The 21,767-nt window shown below is 43.9% G+C and overlaps 1 protein-coding gene across 2 annotated transcripts in view; it reads right to left on the bottom strand.

Moving 5' to 3' along the window:
• LOC115558292 (mucin-2) overlaps window positions 1–21,767 on the bottom strand; it is a 33,183-nt gene that overhangs the window by 9,253 nt on the left and 2,163 nt on the right. The window contains exons 6-21 of one of the 2 annotated variants that reach the window (XM_030376269.1): window positions 21,199–21,438; window positions 20,916–21,072; window positions 20,648–20,776; window positions 19,704–19,851; window positions 19,318–19,361; window positions 18,974–19,228; window positions 18,263–18,633; window positions 3,682–4,381; window positions 3,262–3,500; window positions 2,957–3,128; window positions 2,581–2,822; window positions 2,128–2,323; window positions 1,772–1,924; window positions 1,558–1,627; window positions 975–1,144; window positions 454–523 (exon numbers count right to left, since the gene is read on the bottom strand). In XM_030376269.1, the coding sequence (XP_030232129.1) occupies window positions 454–523; window positions 975–1,144; window positions 1,558–1,627; window positions 1,772–1,924; window positions 2,128–2,323; window positions 2,581–2,822; window positions 2,957–3,128; window positions 3,262–3,500; window positions 3,682–4,381; window positions 18,263–18,633; window positions 18,974–19,228; window positions 19,318–19,361; window positions 19,704–19,851; window positions 20,648–20,776; window positions 20,916–21,072; window positions 21,199–21,438 (3,356 nt within the window). Of the gene's footprint in view, window positions 1–453; window positions 524–974; window positions 1,145–1,557; window positions 1,925–2,127; window positions 2,324–2,580; window positions 2,823–2,956; window positions 3,129–3,261; window positions 3,501–3,681; window positions 4,382–18,262; window positions 18,634–18,973; window positions 19,229–19,317; window positions 19,362–19,703; window positions 19,852–20,647; window positions 20,777–20,915; window positions 21,073–21,198; window positions 21,439–21,767 lie in introns of both variants that reach the window. The other variant, XM_030376268.1, reaches the window with a different exon arrangement.

The raw sequence follows: 21,767 nt of genomic DNA, 5'->3' as shown, positions 1-21,767 counted from the left end.
TGAAACAAATAGTATTTATTTGAAATCAACTGCAATTAACATATTTATACTTAAACCACTAAGTTATAGTGGTTTAAGTGTCTGCACCTGACCCGATGATGTCTGCTGTCTACCTGTAGGGAACCTGTAGTCTATCTCTAAGGTCTGCAGTCTACCTGTCTGAGGTTGACAGATAGAGAGAGTTATAGAGAAGGTCTACTACAGGTAGACCGCAGACATCTTAGAGTTGGTGCAGTACAGGTAGACTCCAGACTACAGGTCTTTCTCAGAAACAGTTCTCCAAAGAGAGAAGAGGAGAACTGTAGTTTCTGAGCAAGATGTCATCACACCTTTCGTGCTCTTTAATTATGTATCTTAAACGCATCTACTAAATGAGGAAATTGTAATAGGTGTGCATTTTTTTAAATATATATCCATATGATATATTTCATATATACAAAGTTGATAACCTACTTGGAGTTGCATGTAGGCACCACAGGTGGGCCACATGCGTTGTACACCATGTGGCTAGGACAATCTTGGTCTGTGAAATGGAATATGTGCTCAGAATACATAAATAGAAAAACAAAAGCATCTTTTAAACTGAACTTTCGTCCTAAACTCAGATTTAACTCCATCCAATCATGTAGGCTATATATATATATATATATATATAGAGAGAGAGAGAGAGAGAGAGAGAGAGAGAGATATTTACATATATACACCCATATATGTAAATACTTATGCACACATTTACACACACATATATATATATATATATATATTTGTGGATGTATCTATATATATATGAGTTATAGTTATATACATAGAGTATGAGTTATAAATATGCTACTAATCCAATTATAATCTATATTGTTAAGAAACTTTATTACTCCAATTTTGATAATATGCTCCAACAGTCAAAGGCTCCTAGATTCTTAGCTAGACATAATGCATACGTTTACATAGTCTTACCACCTAGTACCCTGACTCACCGCATTGGCCATTTGTGGCATTCCTCCAGTCGATGCAGACTCCGGCTTGGGCACACTTTCTTGCGTAGACCGCAAAGATCATGCACACATTTTCCCCATTGCAGACGGTTGACTCACAGGTCTCCATGAATGGATTAGGGGACACATGCAAGTGGCATGGGGAAAACACACTAAAGGAAGACACAGAACATGTGAGGACATATCAATCACTTCTCAAACATAGGTTTCAAACCAAAGAACTGTGATCAATACAGGTGGGAAATTGGATATCAATGACCATTGGTTATTTCCCTTTTAGGGACTTTTTGTGTGTGTGTTCATTATAGAAAAGAAAAATATGGGCCAAGCATGAGGGGAATGTGATCAAGGTGCCACTGAACAGTTTAGGTATTGTTCAGCTGTGTACGTCTGATTGTAGGTAGTAAAATGGATACCACAAAACAGAAGATTTAAGGTTTGGTTCTGGTTTTTTGGGCTTTAAGGCATAGCACGATGCCGTTGGACATTGGTGCAGGGTGGGGTATGTTCTCTTTCAAAACCTACAGTTTCCACACCCAAGTGGTCAAAGCTTCTGTAACCTCACCTGCTGTTCAGGATGTCACAGGCTGTGGTCTGGCATGGAGTTGGGCTGGTGCCTGGTGTTGGGCTGGTGCCTGGTGTTGGGCTGGTGCCTGGTGTTGGGCTGGTGCCTGGTGTTGGGCTGGTGCCTGGTGTTGGGCTGGTGCCTGGTGTTGGGCTGGTGCCTGGTGTTGGGCTGGTGCCTGGTTTTGGGCTGATGCCTGGTGTTGGGCTGGTGCCTGGTGTTCTGGTTGAAGTGGACACAGTGGGCGGGGCAGTGGATGTTTCACAGGGTGTGTCAGGAACAAGCCATTTGCCAGCGGAATCGGTGCACTCCTCCAACTGTCCGTTTGGCCCGCGGCAGTCATTGGCTATTGAGTTGTCGCACGTACCTTAGAGGGGGGGGGGAGAGAAGGGGTCGTTTAAGGGTTTTCTATTCTGGCCAACTTAAATGCTTTCATCTTTACCATCAAAACTCAAATTGGATGTGGATAGGCGCAAATCTGTTCATGATACTGTCAACTGTTCCAAATTGTTCCGTTGTTACCAGCATTTTTGCTTTCAAGGCTTAGGATTCAGGGTTGAGGCAACTCACCACATAGTCCCTCTGTGGTCCCGCTAAAGAGTGTTGGGGATAAATCGATAAAGAAGTACGATTCTCCATTTGTGACACCATAGACGATCTTAGCATCGAGAGCTGGTATTAGCAATGTTATGATCATATTGGTACCAGTGATTTGCAAGTCGTTGTTGGTATACGCAGGGAAGATGCGTTTGTCATTCAAAAGCACCTAGTAAGAACGGAAAAGAAGCCGGATCAGTCAAACCCAGCACCAGCATTTCTAGTTGATCTAGATGCAATGCACAATTACGTAGAGTAAATTGTGTATTATTATGATGCCTTTGCTTCATGTATGAACAATGATACATTTTCATTCATGGTAAGGAGGGAACCATCTTCATTACTTGAAATTAGCATATCGTATTGTAAGAAATAAAATGAAATGTTGCCTAAAACACAACAACCTGAAGATGAATGAATGCTTACCATATCGCTAAATCCATTATTTTCTGATGTCAGGACAATCGTGTACTGCTTGTAGTTTACAATGAGCGCTTGGGGGCAGAATGTGGGGTCCTCTTTCAAACAATATCTATTGTTTACTATAACAGTCAGGTTGTATTTTGGAATGATCTCTTTCATTGCGTAATAGGAGCAGTTCTGGTTAAATTTGTACCTTTCTCCATCAAATGTTATATAGGAAGTTTTCTTCCAGCTGGTACACTGACCTGAATTCAAAACCAAAAACATTGCAACACAGGTTGTTATGTGTAATATACCAGAAGGGACGTAATCAGTATCAATGGGGTTCAGTTGCTCAATTGCAAAAAATGCATGAGGAGGCCTTATCCTAACAACTTACATGGACATACGTAGTGATTACAGCATCCACTTTCATCTGTAACCTGAATAGCCGTGTTGTTATTTAAACAGTGGGGCATCTCAACAGATGGACAGGGAACAGAGTTCTGAACGATCTGGCCATTGATGCAGGAGGCCGTGGTGCAGTTGTCAGCAGTCCATGTCTCCCCATTCTATGGATGAATAGATGTAACGTGATAGGACAAACAAGTACTGGGTGTGTTTGCAAAGTATTTATGACTTGCCTGGCATATCATATCCTGACATGTCATCAGACAGTTGTTAGAGAACCTTTGGATGTTTTACCTCTTTCTTCTCACTCAGATATACACAGTGTCCAAGTGTTGTAGCAGGGGTGGAAACTGAAGTAGGAGTAGGCAGGGTTTCTTTAGAGCTGACCCCTGGTGTGGTAGAGCTGGCGGCAGTGGTGGTTGGCAGTTCAGTTGTCGAACATGGCAGCACAGATGTGGTAATGTTACAAGACTGTCCACAATGGGCTATGTAACAAAACTTCAAACCGTCATCCCGGTTGTACAGCATTTGGCCTATGAGAAGGAAAGTCATTAAAAATAAATTGGTCTAGAACTTGAATAAAAAAGACAATAATCAAAGACAATTAACAATCAATCTTAACAACATAAGAGCACGAATACAATCCAACATCTGAAAAGTAAATAAATTATTTGAACAGCTTGGAATATAATTGGAAATTGAAATATATCTTACCTGGAAGATACTCTGTTCCATTGACAATACATTTGCATGACGTAGTTGAAGGAATACCGGTAGTAGTTTTATGTACTAAAAGCTCTGTAGTAGGGACATACGAAGTTGCGGTAGTCCCTGTTTGAATTGTTTCAACCGTTGTTATGCTTGTTGTGAAGCTTGTTTCAGGAAGTGCTGTAGTAATTATTGGGGGAAAACTTGCAGCAGGCGGTAGAGTCTTTGTTAGTGATTCTATTGCCTCTTTAGTTGTTTGAGGGCTAGCTGCAGGTGGCTGTGTTGATGATACAGTCGCAGCAGTTGTTACCTCTGATTTTGTGATTTCAGTGGGTTTTTCTGTAGTACCTTCTGTTGTTACTGATGTAGTCACTGTTGTCTCCGTCTCAACGGTTGATGTTGAAGTTGCAACTGTTGTTTCAGGGCTAGTTGTTGAGGGCTGTGGCACTGAGGTAGTGGTTTCAACTACAGGTGTTGTAGCAGCAGTTGTTGTGCCAGTGGTTTCTTCTTTAAGTGGCTTTGTTGTTGATACAGTCGCAGCTGTTGAAACCTCGGATGTCGAAGTTTCAGTGGGTTTGGCTGTAGTACCTTCTGTTGTAGTCACTGTGGTCACTGTTGTCACTGTCTCAACGGTTGGTGTTGAAGTTACAACTGTTGTTTCAGGGCTAGTTGTTGAGGGCTGTGGCACTGAGGTAGTGGTTTCAACCACAGCTGTTGTGCCAGTGGTTTCTTCTTTTAGTGGCTTTGTTGTTGATACAGTCGCAGCTGTTGAAACCTCGGATGTCGAAGTTTCAGTGGGTTTTTCTGTAGTACCTTCTGTTGTTACTGCTGTAGTCACTGTAGTCACCGTTGTCTCCGTCTCAACGGTTGGTGTTGAAGTTACAACTGTTGTTTCAGGGCTAGTTGTTGAGGGCTGTGGCACTGAGGTGGTTGTTTCAACTACAGCTGTTGTAGCAGCAGTTGTTGTGCCAGTGGTTTCTTCTTTAAGTGGCTTTGTTGTTGATACAGTCGCAGCTGTTGAAACCTCGGATGTCGAAGTTTCAGTGGGTTTTTCTGTAGTACCTTCTGTTGATACTGATGTAGTCACTGTTGTCTCCGTCTCAACGGTTGATGTTGAAGTAACAACTGTTGTTTCAGGACTAGTTGTGGAGGGCTGTGGCACTGAGGTGGTTGTTTCAACTACAGCTGTTGTAGCAGAAGTTGTTGTGCCAGTGGTTTCTTCTTTAAGTGGCTTTGTTGTTGATACAGTCGCAGCTGTTGAAACCTTGGATGTGGACGTTTCAGTGGGTTTTTCTGTAGTACCTTCTGTTGTTACTGAAGTAGTCACTGTAGTCACTGTTGTCACTGTCTCAACGGTTGGTGTTGAAGTTACAACAGTTGTTTCAGGGCTAGTTGTTGAGGGCTGTGGCACTGAGGTAGTGGTTTCAACTACAGCTGTTGTAGCAGAAGTTGTTGTGCCAGTGGTTTCTTCTTTAAGTGGCTTTGTTGTTGATACAGTCGCAGCTGTTGAAACCTCAGATGTCGAAGTTTCAGTCGGTTTGGCTGTAGTACCTTCTGTTGTTACTTCTGTGGTCACTGTTGTCTCCGTCTCAACGGTTGGTGTTGAAGTTACAACTGTTGTTTCAGGGCTAGATGTTGAGGGCTGTGGCACTGAGGTGGTTGTTTCAACTACAGCTGTTGTAGCAGCAGTTGTTGTGCCAGTGGTTTCTTCTTCAAGTGGCTTTGTTGTTGATACAGTCGCAGCTTTTGAAACCTCGGATGTCGAAGTTCCAGTGGGTTTGGCTGTAGTACCTTCTGTTGTAGTCACTGTGGTCACTGTTGTCACTGTCTCAACGGTTGGTGTTGAAGTTACATGTGTTGTTTCAGGGCTAGTTGTTGAGGGCTGTGGCACTGAGGTGGTTGTTTCAACTACAGCTGTTGTAGCAGCAGTTGTTGTGCCAGTGGTTTCTTCTTTAAGTGGCTTTGTTGTTGATACAGTCGCAGCTGTTGAAACCTCGGATGTCGAAGTTTCAGTGGGTTTGGCTGTAGTACCTTCTGTTGTTACTTCTGTGGTCACTGTTGTCTCCGTCTCAACGGTTGGTGTTGAAGTTACAACTGTTGTTTCAGGGCTAGATGTTGAGGGCTGTGGCACTGAGGTGGTTGTTTCAACTACAGCTGTTGTAGAAGCAGTTGTTGTGCCAGTGGTTTCTTCTTTAAGTGGCTTTGTTGTTGATACAGTCGCAGCTGTTGAAACCTCGGAGGTTGAAGTTTCAGTGGGTTTTTCTGTAGTACCTTCTGTTGTTACTGATGTAGTCACTGTAGTCACTGTTGTCTCCGTCTCAACGGTTGATGTTGAAGTTACAACTGTTGTTTCAGGGCTAGTTGTTGAGGGCTGTGGCACTGAGGTGGTTGTTTCAACTACAGGTGTTGTAGCAGAAGTTGTTGTGCCAGTGGTTTCTTCTTTAAGTGGCTTTGTTGTTGATACAGTCGCAGCTGTTGAAACCTCGGATGTCGAAGTTTCAGTGGGTTTGGCTGTAGTACCTTCTGTTGTTACTTCTGTGGTCACTGTTGTCTCCGTCTCAACGGTTGGTGTTGAAGTTACAAATGTTGTTTCAGGGCTAGATGTTGAGGGCTGTGGCACTGAGGTGGTTGTTTCAACTACAGCTGTTGTAGCAGCAGTTGTTGTGCCAGTGGTTTCTTCTTTAAGTGGCTTTGTTGTTGATACAGTCGCAGCTGTTGAAACCTCGGAGGTTGAAGTTTCAGTGGGTTTTTCTGTAGTACCTTCTGTTGTTACTGATGTAGTCACTGTAGTCACTGTTGTCTCCGTCTCAACGGTTGGTGTTGAAGTTACAACTGTTGTTTCAGGGCTAGTTGTTGAGGGCTGTGGCACTGAGGTGGTTGTTTCAACTACAGATGTTGTAGCAGCTGTTGTTGTGCCAGTGGTTTCTTCTTTAAGTGGCTTTGTTGTTGATACAGTCGCAGCTGTTGAAACCTCGGACGTGGAAGTTTCAGTGGGTTTGGCTGTAGTACCTTCTGTTGTAGTCACTGTGGTCACTGTTGTCACTGTCTCAACGGTTGGTGTTGAAGTTACAACTGTTGTTTCAGGGCTAGTTGTTGAGGGCTGTGGCACTGAGGTAGTGGTTTCAACTACAGCTGTTGTAGCAGCAGTTGTTGTGCCAGTGGTTTCTTCTTTAAGTGGCTTTGTTGTTGATACAGTCGCAGCTGTTGAAACCTCGGATGTCGAAGTTTCAGTGGGTTTGGCTGTAGTACTTTCTGTTGTAGTCACTGTGGTCACTGTTGTCTCCGTCTCAACGGTTGGTGTTGAAGTTACAACTGTTGTTTCAGGGCTAGTTGTTGAGGGCTGTGGCACTGAGGTGGTTGTTTCAACTACAGCTGTTGTAGCAGCAGTTGTTGTGCCAGTGGTTTCTTCTTTAAGTGGCTTTGTTGTTGATACAGTCGCAGCTGTTGAGACCTCGGAGGTTGTAGTTTCAGTGGGTTTTTCTGTAGTACCTTCTGTTGTTACTGATGTAGTCACTGTAGTCACTGTTGTCACTGTCTCAACGGTTGGTGTTGAAGTTACAACTGTTGTTTCGGGGCTAGTTGTTGAGGGCTGTGGCACTGAGGTTGTTGTTTCAACTACAGCTGTTGTAGCAGAAGTTGTTGTGCCAGTGGTTTCTTCTTTAAGTGGCTTTGTTGTTGATACAGTCGCAGCTGTTGAAACCTCGGATGTGGAAGTTTCAGTCGGTTTGGCTGTAGTACCTTCTGTTGTTACTTCTGTGGTCACTGTTGTCTCCGTCTCAACGGTTGGTGTTGAAGTTACAACTGTTGTTTCAGGGCTAGTTGTTGAGGGCTGTGGCACTGAGGTAGTGGTTTCAACTACAGCTGTTGTAGCAGAAGTTGATGTGACAGTGGTTTCTTCTTTAAGTGGCTTTGTTGTTGATACAGTCGCAGCTGTTGAAACCTCGGAGGTTGAAGTTTCAGTGGGTTTTTCTGTAGTACCTTTTGTTGTTACTGATGTAGTCACTGTAGTCAATGTTGTCACTGTCTCAACGGTTGGTGTTGAAGTTACAACTGTTGTTTCAGGGCTAGTTGTTGAGGGCTGTGGCACTGAGGTGGTTGTTTCAACTACAGCTGTTGTAGCAGCAGTTGTTGTGCCAGTGGTTTCTTCTTTAAGTGGCTTTGTTGTTGATACAGTCGCCGCTGTTGAAACCTCGGATGTGGAAGTCTCAGTGGGTTTTTCTGTCGTACCTTCTGTTGTTACTGCTGTAGTCACTGTAGTCACTGTTGTCACTGTCTCAACGGTTGGTGTTGAAGTTACAACTGTTGTTTCAGGGCTAGTTGTTGAGGGCTGTGGCACTGAGGTAGTGGTTTCAACTACAGCTGTTGTAGCAGCAGTTGTTGTGCCAGTGGTTTCATCTTTAAGTGGCTTTGTTGTTGATACAGTCGCAGCTGTTGAAACCTCGGATGTCGAAGTTTCAGTGGGTTTGGCTGTAGTACCTTCTGTTGTAGTCACTGTGGTCACTGTTGTCTCCGTCTCAACGGTTGGTGTTGAAGTTACAACTGTTGTTTCAGGGCTAGTTGTTGAGGGCTGTGGCACTGAGGTGGTTGTTTCAACTACAGCTGTTGTAGAAGCAGTTCTTGTGCCAGTGGTTTCTTCTTTAAGTGGCTTTGTTGTTGATACAGTCGCAGCTGTTGAGACCTCGGAGGTTGTAGTTTCAGTGGGTTTTTCTGTAGTACCTTCTGTTGTTACTGATGTAGTCACTGTAGTCACTGTTGTCACTGTCTCAACGGTTGGTGTTGAAGTTACAACTGTTGTTTCAGGGCTAGTTGTTGAGGGCTGTGGCACTGAGGTAGTGGTTTCAACTACAGCTGTTGTAGAAGAAGTTGTTGTGCCAGTGGTTTCTTCTTTAAGTGGCTTTGTTGTTGATACAGTCGCAGCTGTTGAAACCTCAGATGTCGAAGTTTCAGTCGGTTTGGCTGTAGTACCTTCTGTTGTTACTTCTGTGGTCACTGTTGTCTCCGTCTCAACGGTTGGTGTTGAAGTTACAACTGTTGTTTCAGGGCTAGTTGTTGAGGGCTGTGGCACTGAGGTGGTTGTTTCAACTACAGCTGTTGTAGCAGCAGTTGTTGTGCCAGTGGTTTCTTCTTTAAGTGGCTTTGTTGTTGATACAGTCGCAGCTGTTGAGACCTCGGAGGTTGTAGTTTCAGTGGGTTTTTCTGTAGTACCTTCTGTTGTTACTGATGTAGTCACTGTATTCACTGTTGTCACTGTCTCAACGGTTGGTGTTGAAGTTACAACTGTTGTTTCAGGGCTAGTTGTTGAGGGCTGTGGCACTGAGGTGGTTGTTTCAACTACAGATGTTGTAGCAGCTGTTGTTGTGCCAGTGGTTTCTTCTTTAAGTGGCTTTGTTGTTGATACAGTCGCAGCTGTTGAAACCTCGGATGTCGAAGTTTCAGTGGGTTTGGCTGTAGTACCTTCTGTTGTAGTCACTGTGGTCACTGTCGTCACTGTCTCAACGGTTGGTGTTGAAGTTACAACTGTTGTTTCGGGGCTAGTTGTTGAGGGCTGTGGCACTGAGGTTGTTGTTTCAACTACAGCTGTTGTAGCAGAAGTTGTTGTGCCAGTGGTTTCTTCTTCAAGTGGCTTTGTTGTTGATACAGTCGCAGCTGTTGAAACCTTGGATGTCGAAGTTTCAGTGGGTTTGGCTGTAGTACCTTCTGTTGTTACTTCTGTGGTCACTGTTGTCTCCGTCTCAACGGTTGGTGTTGAAGTTACAACTGTTGTTTCAGGGCTATATGTTGAGGGCTGTGGCACTGAGGTGGTTGTTTCAACTACAGCTGTTGTAGCAGCAGTTGTTGTGCCAGTGGTTTCTTCTTTAAGTGGCTTTGTTGTTGATACAGTCGCAGCTGTTGAAACCTCGGAGGTTGAAGTTTCAGTGGGTTTTTCTGTAGTACCTTCTGTTGTTACTGCTGTAGTCACTGTAGTCACTGTTGTCACTGTCTCAACGGTTGGTGTTGAAGTTACAACTGTTGTTTCAGGGCTAGTTGTTGAGGGCTGTGGCACTGAGGTAGTGGTTTCAACTACAGCTGTTGTAGCAGCAGTTGTTGTGCCAGTGGTTTCTTCTTTAAGTGGCTTTGTTGTTGATACAGTCGCAGCTGTTGAAACCTCGGATGTCGAAGTTTCAGTGGGTTTGGCTGTAGTACCTTCTGTTGTAGTCACTGTGGTCACTGTTGTCTCCGTCTCAACGGTTGGTGTTGAAGTTACAACTGTTGTTTCAGGGCTAGTTGTTGAGGGCTGTGGCACTGAGGTGGTTGTTTCAACTACAGCTGTTGTAGAAGCAGTTGTTGTGCCAGTGGTTTCTTCTTTAAGTGGCTTTGTTGTTGATACAGTCGCAGCTGTTGAAACCTCAGATGTCGAAGTTTCAGTCGGTTTGGCTGTAGTACCTTCTGTTGTTACTTCTGTGGTCACTGTTGTCTCCGTCTCAACGGTTGGTGTTGAAGTTACAACTGTTGTTTCAGGGCTAGTTGTTGAGGGCTGTGGCACTGAGGTGGTTGTTTCAACTACAGCTGTTGTAGCAGCAGTTGTTGTGCCAGTGGTTTCTTCTTTAAGTGGCTTTGTTGTTGATACAGTCGCAGCTGTTGAGACCTCGGAGGTTGTAGTTTCAGTGGGTTTTTCTGTAGTACCTTCTGTTGTTACTGATGTAGTCACTGTAGTCACTGTTGTCACTGTCTCAACGGTTGGTGTTGAAGTTACAACTGTTGTTTCAGGGCTAGTTGTTGAGGGCTGTGGCACTGAGGTGGTTGTTTCAACTACAGATGTTGTAGCAGCTGTTGTTGTGCCAGTGGTTTCTTCTTTAAGTGGCTTTGTTGTTGATACAGTCGCAGCTGTTGAAACCTCGGATGTCGAAGTTTCAGTGGGTTTGGCTGTAGTACCTTCTGTTGTAGTCACTGTGGTCACTGTCGTCACTGTCTCAACGGTTGGTGTTGAAGTTACAACTGTTGTTTCGGGGCTAGTTGTTGAGGGCTGTGGCACTGAGGTTGTTGTTTCAACTACAGCTGTTGTAGCAGAAGTTGTTGTGCCAGTGGTTTCTTCTTTAAGTGGCTTTGTTGTTGATACAGTCGCAGCTGTTGAAACCTTGGATGTCGAAGTTTCAGTGGGTTTGGCTGTAGTACCTTCTGTTGTTACTTCTGTGGTCACTGTTGTCTCCGTCTCAACGGTTGGTGTTGAAGTTACAACTGTTGTTTCAGGGCTAGATGTTGAGGGCTGTGGCACTGAGGTGGTTGTTTCAACTACAGCTGTTGTAGCAGCAGTTGTTGTGCCAGTGGTTTCTTCTTTAAGTGGCTTTGTTGTTGATACAGTCGCAGCTGTTGAAACCTCGGAGGTTGAAGTTTCAGTGGGTTTTTCTGTAGTACCTTCTGTTGTTACTGCTGTAGTCACTGTAGTCACTGTTGTCACTGTCTCAACGGTTGGTGTTGAAGTTACAACTGTTGTTTCAGGGCTAGTTGTTGAGGGCTGTGGCACTGAGGTAGTGGTTTCAACTACAGCTGTTGTAGCAGCAGTTGTTGTGCCAGTGGTTTCTTCTTTAAGTGGCTTTGTTGTTGATACAGTCGCAGCTGTTGAAACCTCGGATGTCGAAGTTTCAGTGGGTTTGGCTGTAGTACCTTCTGTTGTAGTCACTGTGGTCACTGTTGTCTCCGTCTCAACGGTTGGTGTTGAAGTTACAACTGTTGTTTCAGGGCTAGTTGTTGAGGGCTGTGGCACTGAGGTGGTTGTTTCAACTACAGCTGTTGTAGAAGCAGTTGTTGTGCCAGTGGTTTCTTCTTTAAGTGGCTTTGTTGTTGATACAGTCGCAGCTGTTGAGACCTCGGAGGTTGTAGTTTCAGTGGGTTTTTCTGTAGTACCTTCTGTTGTTACTGATGTAGTCACTGTAGTCACTGTTGTCACTGTCTCAACGGTTGGTGTTGAAGTTACAACTGTTGTTTCAGGGCTAGTTGTTGAGGGCTGTGGCACTGAGGTAGTGGTTTCAACTACAGCTGTTGTAGCAGAAGATGTTGTGCCAGTGGTTTCTTCTTTAAATGGCTTTGTTGTTGATACAGTCGCAGCTGTTGAAACCTCAGATGTCGAAGTTTCAGTCGGTTTGGCTGTAGTACCTTCTGTTGTTACTTCTGTGGTCACTGTTGTCTCCGTCTCAACGGTTGGGGTTGAAGTTACAACTGTTGTTTCAGGGCTAGTTGTTGAGGGCTGTGGCACTGAGGTGGTTGTTTCAACTACAGATGTTGTAGCAGCTGTTGTTGTGCCAGTGGTTTCTTCTTTAAGTGGCTTTGTTGTTGATACAGTCGCAGCTGTTGAAACCTCGGATGTCGAAGTTTCAGTGGGTTTGGCTGTAGTACCTTCTGTTGTAGTCACTGTGGTCACTGTCGTCACTGTCTCAACGGTTGGTGTTGAAGTTACAACTGTTGTTTCGGGGCTAGTTGTTGAGGGCTGTGGCACTGAGGTTGTTGTTTCAACTACAGCTGTTGTAGCAGAAGTTGTTGTGCCAGTGGTTTCTTCTTTAAGTGGCTTTGTTGTTGATACAGTCGCAGCTGTTGAAACCTTGGACGTCGAAGTTTCAGTGGGTTTGGCTGTAGTACCTTCTGTTGTTACTTCTGTGGTCACTGTTGTCTCCGTCTCAACGGTTGGTGTTGAAGTTACAACTGTTGTTTCAGGGCTAGATGTTGAGGGCTGTGGCACTGAGGTGGTTGTTTCAACTACAGCTGTTGTAGCAGCAGTTGTTGTGCCAGTGGTTTCTTCTTTAAGTGGCTTTGTTGTTGATACAGTCGCAGCTGTTGAAACCTCGGAGGTTGAAGTTTCAGTGGGTTTTTCTGTAGTACCTTCTGTTGTTACTGCTGTAGTCACTGTAGTCACTGTTGTCACTGTCTCAACGGTTGGTGTTGAAGTTACAACTGTTGTTTCAGGGCTAGTTGTTGAGGGCTGTGGCACTGAGGTAGTGGTTTCAACTACAGCTGTTGTAGCAGCAGTTGTTGTGCCAGTGGTTTCTTCTTTAAGTGGCTTTGTTGTTGATACAGTCGCAGCTGTTGAAACCTCGGATGTCGAAGTTTCAGTGGGTTTGGCTGTAGTACCTTCTGTTGTAGTCACTGTGGTCACTGTTGTCTCCGTCTCAACGGTTGGTGTTGAAGTTACAACTGTTGTTTCAGGGCTAGTTGTTGAGGGCTGTGGCACTGAGGTGGTTGTTTCAACTACAGCTGTTGTAGAAGCAGTTGTTGTGCCAGTGGTTTCTTCTTTAAGTGGCTTTGTTGTTGATACAGTCGCAGCTGATGAGACCTCGGAGGTTGTAGTTTCAGTGGGTTTTTCTGTAGTACCTTCTGTTGTTACTGATGTAGTCACTGTAGTCACTGTTGTCACTGTCTCAACGGTTGGTGTTGAAGTTACAACTGTTGTTTCAGGGCTTGTTTTTGAGGGCTGTGGCAATGAGGTAGTGGTTTCAACTACAGCTGTTGTAGCAGAAGTTGTCGTGCCAGTGGTTTCTTCTTTAAGTGGCTTTGTTGTTGATACAGTCGCAGCTGTTGAAACCTCAGATGTCGAAGTTTCAGTCGGTTTGGCTGTAGTACCTTCTGTTGTTACTTCTGTGGTCACTGTTGTCTCCGTCTCAACGGTTGGTGTTGAAGTTACAACTGTTGTTTCAGGGCTAGTTGTTGAGGGCTGTGGCACTGAGGTGGTTGTTTCAACTACAGCTGTTGTAGCAGCAGTTGTTGTGCCAGTGGTTTCTTCTTTAAGTGGCTTTGTTGTTGATACAGTCGCAGCTGTTGAGACCTCGGAGGTTGTAGTTTCAGTGGGTTTTTCTGTAGTACCTTCTGTTGTTACTGATGTAGTCACTGTAGTCACTGTTGTCACTGTCTCAACGGTTGGTGTTGAAGTTACAACTGTTGTTTCAGGGCTAGTTGTTGAGGGCTGTGGCACTGAGGTGGTTGTTTCAACTACAGATGTTGTAGCAGCTGTTGTTGTGCCAGTGGTTTCTTCTTTAAGTGGCTTTGTTGTTGATACAGTCGCAGCTGTTGAAACCTCGGATGTCGAAGTTTCAGTGGGTTTGGCTGTAGTACCTTCTGTTGTAGTCACTGTGGTCACTGTTGTCACTGTCTCAACGGTTGGTGTTGAAGTTACAACTGTTGTTTCGGGGCTAGTTGTTGAGGGCTGTGGCACTGAGGTGGTTGTTTCAACTACAGCTGTTGTAGCAGCTGTTGTTGTGCCAGTGGTTTCTTCTTTAAGTGGCTTTGTTGTTGATACAGTCGCAGCTGTTGAGACCTCGGAGGTTGTAGTTTCAGTGGGTTTTTCTGTAGTACCTTCTGTTGTTACTGCTGTAGTCACTGTTGTCACTGTCTCTACGGTTGGTGTTGAAGTTACAACTGTTGTTTCAGGGCTAGTTGCTGAGGGCTGTGGCACTGAGGTAGTGGTTTCAACTACAGCTGTTGTAGCAGCAGTTGTTGTGCCAGTGGTTTCTTCTTTAAGTGGCTTTGTTGTTGATACAGTCGCAGCTGTTGAAACCTCGGAGGTTGAAGTTTCAGTGGGTTTTTCTGTAGTACCTTCTGTTGTTACTGATGTAGTCACTGTTGTCTCCGTCTCAACGGTTGATGTTGAAGTTACAACTGTTGTTTCAGGGCTAGTTGTTGAGGGCTGTGGCACTGAGGTGGTTGTTTCAACTACAGCTGTTGTAGCAGCTGTTGTTGTGCCAGTGGTTTCTTCTTTAAGTGGCTTTGTTGTTGATACAATCGCAGCTGTTGAGACCTCGGAGGTTGTAGTTTCAGTGGGTATTTCTGTAGTACCTTCTGTTGTTACTGCTGTAGTCACTGTTGTCACTGTCTCTACGGTTGGTGTTGAAGTTACAACTGTTGTTTCAGGGCTAGTTGTTGAGGGCTGTGGCACTGAGGTGGTTGTTTCAACTACAGATGTTGTAGCAGCTGTTGTTGTGCCAGTGGTTTCTTCTTTAAGTGGCTTTGTTGTTGATACAGTCGCAGCTGTTGAAACCTCGGATGTGGAAGTTTCAGTGGGTTTGGCTGTAGTACCTTCTGTTGTAGTCACTGTGGTCACTGTTGTCACTGTCTCAACGGTTGGTGTTGAAGTTACAACTGTTGTTTCAGGGCTAGTTGTTGAGGGCTGTGGCACTGAGGTAGTGGTTTCAACTACAGCTGTTGTAGCAGAAGTTGATGTGCCAGTGGTTTCTTCTTTAAGTGGCTTTGTTGTTGATACAGTCGCAGCTGTTGAAACCTCGGAGGTTGAAGTTTCAGTGGGTTTTTCTGTAGTACCTTCTGTTGTTACTGATGTAGTCACTGTAGTCAATGTTGTCACTGTCTCAACGGTTGGTGTTGAAGTTACAACTGTTGTTTCAGGGCTAGTTGTTGAGGGCTGTGGCACTGAGGTGGTTGTTTCAACTACAGCTGTTGTAGCAGCTGTTGTTGTGCCAGTGGTTTCTTCTTTAAGTGGCTTTGTTGTTGATACAGTCGCAGCTGTTGAAACCTCGGATGTGAAAGTTTCAGTGGGTTTGGCTGTAGTACCTTCTGTTGTAGTCACTGTGGTCACTGTTGTCACTGTCTCAACGGTTGGTGTTGAAGTTACAACTGTTGTTTCAGGGCTAGTTGTTGAGGGCTGTGGCACTGAGGTAGTGGTTTCAACTACAGCTGTTGTAGCAGAAGTTGATGTGCCAGTGGTTTCTTCTTTAAGTGGCTTTGTTGTTGATACAGTCGCAGCTGTTGAAACCTCGGAGGTTGAAGTTTCAGTGGGTTTTTCTGTCGTACCTTCTGTTGTTACTGCTGTAGTCACTGTAGTCACTGTTGTCACTGTCTCAACGGTTGGTGTTGAAGTTACAACTGTTGTTTCAGGGCTAGTTGTTGAGGGCTGTGGCACTGAGGTAGTGGTTTCAACTACAGCTGTTGTAGCAGCAGTTGTTGTGCCAGTGGTTTCTTCTTTAAGTGGCTTTGTTGTTGATACAGTCGCAGCTGTTGAAACCTCGGATGTGGAAGTTTCAGTGGGTTTGGCTGTAGTACCTTCTGTTGTAGTCACTGTGGTCACTGTTGTCTCCGTCTCAACGGTTGGTGTTGAAGTTACAACTGTTGTTTCAGGGCTAGTTGTTGAGGGCTGTGGCACTGAGGTGGTTGTTTCAACTACAGCTGTTGTAGCAGCAGTTGTTGTGCCAGTGGTTTCTTCTTTAAGTGGCTTTGTTGTTGATACAGTCGCAGCTGTTGAGACCTCGGAGGTTGTAGTTTCAGTGGGTTTTTCTGTAGTACCTTCTGTTGTTACTGATGTGGTCACTGTTGTCTCCGTCTCAACGGTTGATGTTGAAGTTACAACTGTTGTTTCAGGGCTAGTTGTTGAGGGCTGTGGCACTGAGGTGGTTGTTTCAACTACAGCTGTTGTAGCAGCTGTTGTTGTGCCAGTGGTTTCTTCTTTAAGTGGCTTTGTTGTTGATACAGTCGCAGCTGTTGAGACCTCAGAGGTTGTAGTTTCAGTGGGTTTTTCTGTAGTACCTTCTGTTGTTACTGCTGTAGTCACTGTAGTCACTGTTGTCACTGTCTCTACGGTTGGTGTTGAAGTTACAACTGTTGTTTCAGGGCTAGTTGTTGAGGGCTGTGGCACTGAGGTAGTGGTTTCAACTACAGCTGTTGTAGCAGCAGTTGTTGTGCCAGTGGTTTCTTCTTTAAGTGGCTTTGTTGTTGATACAGTCGCAGCTGTTGAAACCTCGGAGGTTGACGTTTCAGTGGGTTTTTCTGTAGTACCTTCTGTTGTTACTGATGTAGTCACTGTAGTCACTGTTGTCTCCGTCTCAACGGTTGATGTTGAAGTTACAACTGTTGTTTCAGGGCTAGTTGTGGAGGGCTGTGGCACTGAGGTGGTTGTTTCAACTACAGCTGTTGTCGCAGCAGTTGTTGTGCCAGTGGTTTCTTCTTTAAGTGGCTTTGTTGTTGATACAGTCGCAGCTGTTGAAACCTCGGATGTCGAAGTTTCAGTGGGTTTGGCTGTAGTACCTTCTGTTGTAGTCACTGTGGTCACTGTTGTCACTGTCTCAACGGTTGGTGTTGAAGTTACAACTGTTGTTTCAGGGCTAGTTGTTGAGGGCTTTGGCACTGAGGTGGTTGTTTCAACTACAGCTGTTGTAGCAGCAGTTGTTGTGCCAGTGGTTTCTTCTTTAAGTGGCTTTGTTGTTGATACAGTCGCAGCTGTTGAAACCTCGGAGGTTGTAGTTTCAGTGGGTTTTTCTGTAGTACCTTCTGTTGTTTCTGATGTAGTCACTGTAGTCACTGTTGTCTCCGTCTCAACGGTTGATGTTGAAGTTACAACTGTTGTTTCAGGGCTAGTTGTTGAGGGCTGTGGCACTGAGGTGGTTGTTTCAACTACAGCTGTTGTAGCAGCAGTTGTTGTGCCAGTGGTTTCTTCTTTAAGTGGCTTTGATGTTGATACAGTCGCAGCTGTTGAAACCTTGGAGGTTGAAGTTTCAGTGGGTTTTTCTGTAGTACCTTCTGTTGTTACTGATGTAGTCACTGTTGTCTCCGTCTCAACGGTTGATGTTGAAGTTACAACTGTTGTTTCAGGGCTAGTTGTTGAGGGCTGTGGCACTGAGGTGGTTGTTTCAACTACAGCTGTTGTAGCAGCTGTTGTTGTGCCAGTGGTTTCTTCTTTAAGTGGCTTTGTTGTTGATACAGTCGCAGCTGTTGAGACCTCGGAGGTTGTAGTTTCAGTGGGTTTTTCTGTAGTACCTTCTGTTGTTACTGCTGTAGTCACTGTAGTCACTGTTGTCACTGTCTCTACGGTTGGTGTTGAAGTTACAACTGTTGTTTCAGGGCTAGTTGTTGAGGGCTGTGGCACTGAGGTAGTGGTTTCAACTACAGCTGTTGTAGCAGCAGTTGTTGTGCCAGTGGTTTCTTCTTTAAGTGGCTTTGTTGTTGATACAGTCGCAGCTGTTGAAACCTCGGAGGTTGACGTTTCAGTGGGTTTTTCTGTAGTACCTTCTGTTGTTACTGATGTAGTCACTGTAGTCACTGTTGTCTCCGTCTCAACGGTTGATGTTGAAGTTACAACTGTTGTTTCAGGGCTAGTTGTGGAGGGCTGTGGCACTGAGGTGGTTGTTTCAACTACAGCTGTTGTCGCAGCAGTTGTTGTGCCAGTGGTTTCTTCTTTAAGTGGCTTTGTTGTTGATACAGTCGCAGCTGTTGAAACCTTGGATGTGGAAGTTTCAGTGGGTTTGGCTGTAGTACCTTCTGTTGTAGTCACTGTGGTCACTGTTGTCACTGTCTCAACGGTTGGTGTTGAAGTTACAACTGTTGTTTCAGGGCTAGTTGTTGAGGGCTTTGGCACTGAGGTGGTTGTTTCAACTACAGCTGTTGTAACAGCAGTTGTTGTGCCAGTGGTTTCTTCTTTAAGTGGCTTTGTTGTTGATACAGTCGCAGCTGTTGAAACCTCGGAGGTTGTAGTTTCAGTGGGTTTTTCTGTAGTACCTTCTGTTGTTACTGATGTAGTCACTGTAGTCACTGTTGTCTCCGTCTCAACGGTTGATGTTGAAGTTACAACTGTTGTTTCAGGGCTAGTTGTTGAGGGCTGTGGCACTGAGGTGGTTGTTTCAACTACAGCTGTTGTAGCAGCAGTTGTTGTGCCAGTGGTTTCTTCTTTAAGTGGCTTTGTTGTTGATACAGTCGCAGCTGTTGAAACCCCGGAGGTTGAAGTTTCAGTGGGTTTTTCTGTAGTACCTTCTGTTGTTACTGATGTAGTCACTGTAGTCACTGTTGTCACCGTCTCAACAGTTGGTGTTGAAGTTACAACTGTTGTTTCAGGGCTAGTTGTTGAGGGCTGTGGCACTGAGGTAGTGGTTTCTACTACAGCTGTTGTAGCAGCAGTTGTTGGATTGATGTTTTCCACTGTTGAGGTTTCAACTGTTGTTGGTGCAGTTGTATTTTCTTTCTGTTTTGTAGTTTCGGTCGGTCTGGAAGTTGATGGTTCTGAAATTCATGGTATTTCAATTATTGTAATTTATTCAGTGACCTTTAAACGTTTTTTGAACATCAAAGTCCGTCTAAATTGGATTATTCTTCTTGATCAATGTCACATTACAAGTTAAACCATGAATTTAATTTGTATTTTGTCAACATAGAGTATCTGTATTCATGTAATAATTCCCTGCTGTACTTTTAAATTCAAAAGCTATGAAGTCAGAATTGAATTGCATTTCATAAACTATATTGGAAAATGTCAGCAAGATCCACATAATATTTAGTTTTCATTCTGTCTCGAGGTCATGTCTTGTCAGCCATTTCATTTTTCATCCTTAACGATTCTTACCAGGTGTTGAAAATGTGAAGATTGTGAATGGGCCTGGTGTTGTGAAGATCTCGGTGATTGTGCTGGCCACAGTGGTTGTGATAAGAGGTGTTGTGGATGGCTCCGGAGTGGTTGTGGTTACACATGGATACAATCCTCTGACTATTGTATCATTTGCCGCACATGTGGCGGTGATACAATGCCCTAGTCCATCAGTGGTATTGTAAATTGCCGCCCCATATGGGTAGAATTTACCGTTGACTAAACATTTGCAAGCTGTAGAGAATATGAATTTGGGTTAGATACTTACTTTTTATTTATCATATTTTATTTAAATTATTGAATAAGGAGGAAAGGTTACTCACTGTTGACATCATATATGCAGCTTATTCCAGAATTAGTACATGAGCTAAAACATTGAAATGAAAGACACAATAAAGATAAAGATACAAAGATTCAATATGTACACACAAATTGATTTTATGTAGGCATGAAAATACATTATGTGCTTTTTTCTGTTGTTTGACATTTGGCATTTTACCTGTGTTTTTATTTTATTTTATAGCAATACATGTCAAAATGTTGGTCAAGTCAAATTCTAGGATGCGAGCAAACAGCATTTCTACATGAGAAGAGCTAAGACATCCATGTTTACACTTCTGTTCTCAAAATGTTACTAGTTTGTTGACTTGTATTGCATTGACTTCAGGCATGCTATGGTTCAGTATACACATTAATGGGAGAGACTTACCAGACATAACAGTTCTGTGATGGGACTACAGCCCCATCAGCATAGTGATTGCCTTGTACATCGTAGCAACCACAATGGTCAATGGAAACACACTTCATGTTGTCCTCGTCAAAGAATGGACTGGTCGGTGGACAATTTGGGTAGCAACCTTCATGATGAAACGTCAAATTACACATAATAAATATCATCTGAGTTTCCCTATGATATACTAAAGCCATTAGTTTCCATCTGAGACCACATGATCATGGTAACAATAATACATTTAAGGTGTATGTCACTTTTATAAACACATTTTAGAATGTTTTACATAAAAAACAAAAGGATACTTATTGATTCTCGAATCATTAGTGATTTCCTCAATACTTTAGTTATGAAAATGAATGTATCAAGACAGACATGTGGACAATATAGATGAAAGCAACCATAACTGGGTCCTACATATGGCGGGCATGGTGTAATGTATACAGCAAGTTAGACATCATTAGATTTTTTGCAGTGCTTCAAAATATGTTTGGTATGTTAAACTCGATCTTGCAACCTACAAAGCCGAGCCTACGTTGTTTTGATGCAAATTCTTTGCTGTTTAAACGCCATGAATATGAATATATTTTACTTGAATTGTTTAGGTCCACCATCTTTGGTCATTTGCTATGTTTTTTTATAACCGTATAGTGCCACAGACACCAGTACATGTGTGTCAAGTTTGCAGCTTGTCCCACCTCGGGCACCGAATCTGTTTCAGTTTGAGCGTTTGAAGTTGTGGTGTAAGTAAATGAATAATATATAAATGCATATAATAATAACAATGCTAACGATTACAATAGGGTTTCTACGGGTTTCATCAGACCCCTAAATAAACAATGAAATACATTTCACAGATTGCTTTTAAGTGTATCTACAGTTCAAATTAAATAAGAGTCAAGGATGTTGTGCCAAAATGTTACCTTCTAGGGCGGTGATGAGATTGGAGCAGTTCCCAGTTGGGTTCCTGCAGGTCTTCATGCAGGGAGCGCCACATGGCTTGTAGTGCCACTCACAGCCACTGGGATAGTTGTAGTAGTCACAAAACACAGCTGAGAAAGAAAAGAGAGCAAAAAACCTGTGTTTGTTTAAAAAATAAATGTTATCACTGTCGATGTCGATGAAGACTTCTACCATCTTTCTATTCTGTTTGTCTCATGTTGTCAAACAGAGGGGAGGGGCCAAACTTACGACAGATCTTTGGGGTTCTCCATCTGACACATGCGCTGGCTTCAGAGCAGGCTTTTGCATATGCGGCCACGGCTGTGCAGAAGCACTCGCAATCACCACCAGTGTCACAAGCGCAGGAGTCTGTGACACAGGCTTGATAGAAAGGACCAGGGTCCACCTTGGAGAACGGGCATATTGTGTGCTTGAATCACCAAACCAATTATCCCTCTGTGACAAAATTGTGACCATTTGTTGTGCGTGAATTGTGTGTTTTTGACGGGGCTGTGTTATTGAAATGTTTTACCTTTGAGTGACAATTCTTGAAAGTAATACTGTTGATGATGCTGCACTGCTTTTTGGACCAGGCTTCGCGATAAGGATTGGCAGAACAGGGGTCACTGGCCAGCTCAGCATCTGGACAGGTGCCTGACACCTTCCAGCTGTTGCCAAAGTCCAGAGTATCAACCACATTCTCGCCAGAACGTGTGGTAAAATCATTCTTGCTGTTGCCGTCATAGTTTCCACATAGACCACACACTTGACCCTGGGGAGCAGAACCAAATATGCCAAGAATTATCCTCTATTATCGGTATTCTATGAGCTTGGTATATACTAGCCTCACACATCAGACTTTAGATTTACACTTGAAGTCTGATGGCAGACAAGCGCAAATCTGTGTGAACGGCCGGAAACCACCTGCCCAGCGGAACCACAACAAATCGATTTGACCGGCAAAAAAAACCTCTCAGAAAGGTTAAAGGTCTCTCGATGATGCTTTCATTGCTTAGATCATTCGATAAAGAATATAAGCATATTACGAGTAGGCAATAATGCTCACGTGAAAACACTTTAGGGGTCTTGCACCCAGCGCAA

This window comes from Gadus morhua, chromosome 14 (genome assembly GCF_902167405.1).
Source record: "Gadus morhua chromosome 14, gadMor3.0, whole genome shotgun sequence".
In the NCBI taxonomy this organism is placed as follows: Eukaryota; Metazoa; Chordata; class Actinopteri; order Gadiformes; family Gadidae; genus Gadus; species Gadus morhua.
Note: the sequence above shows the minus strand (reverse complement) of the source record. Positions and strands in the feature narration are given on the sequence as shown.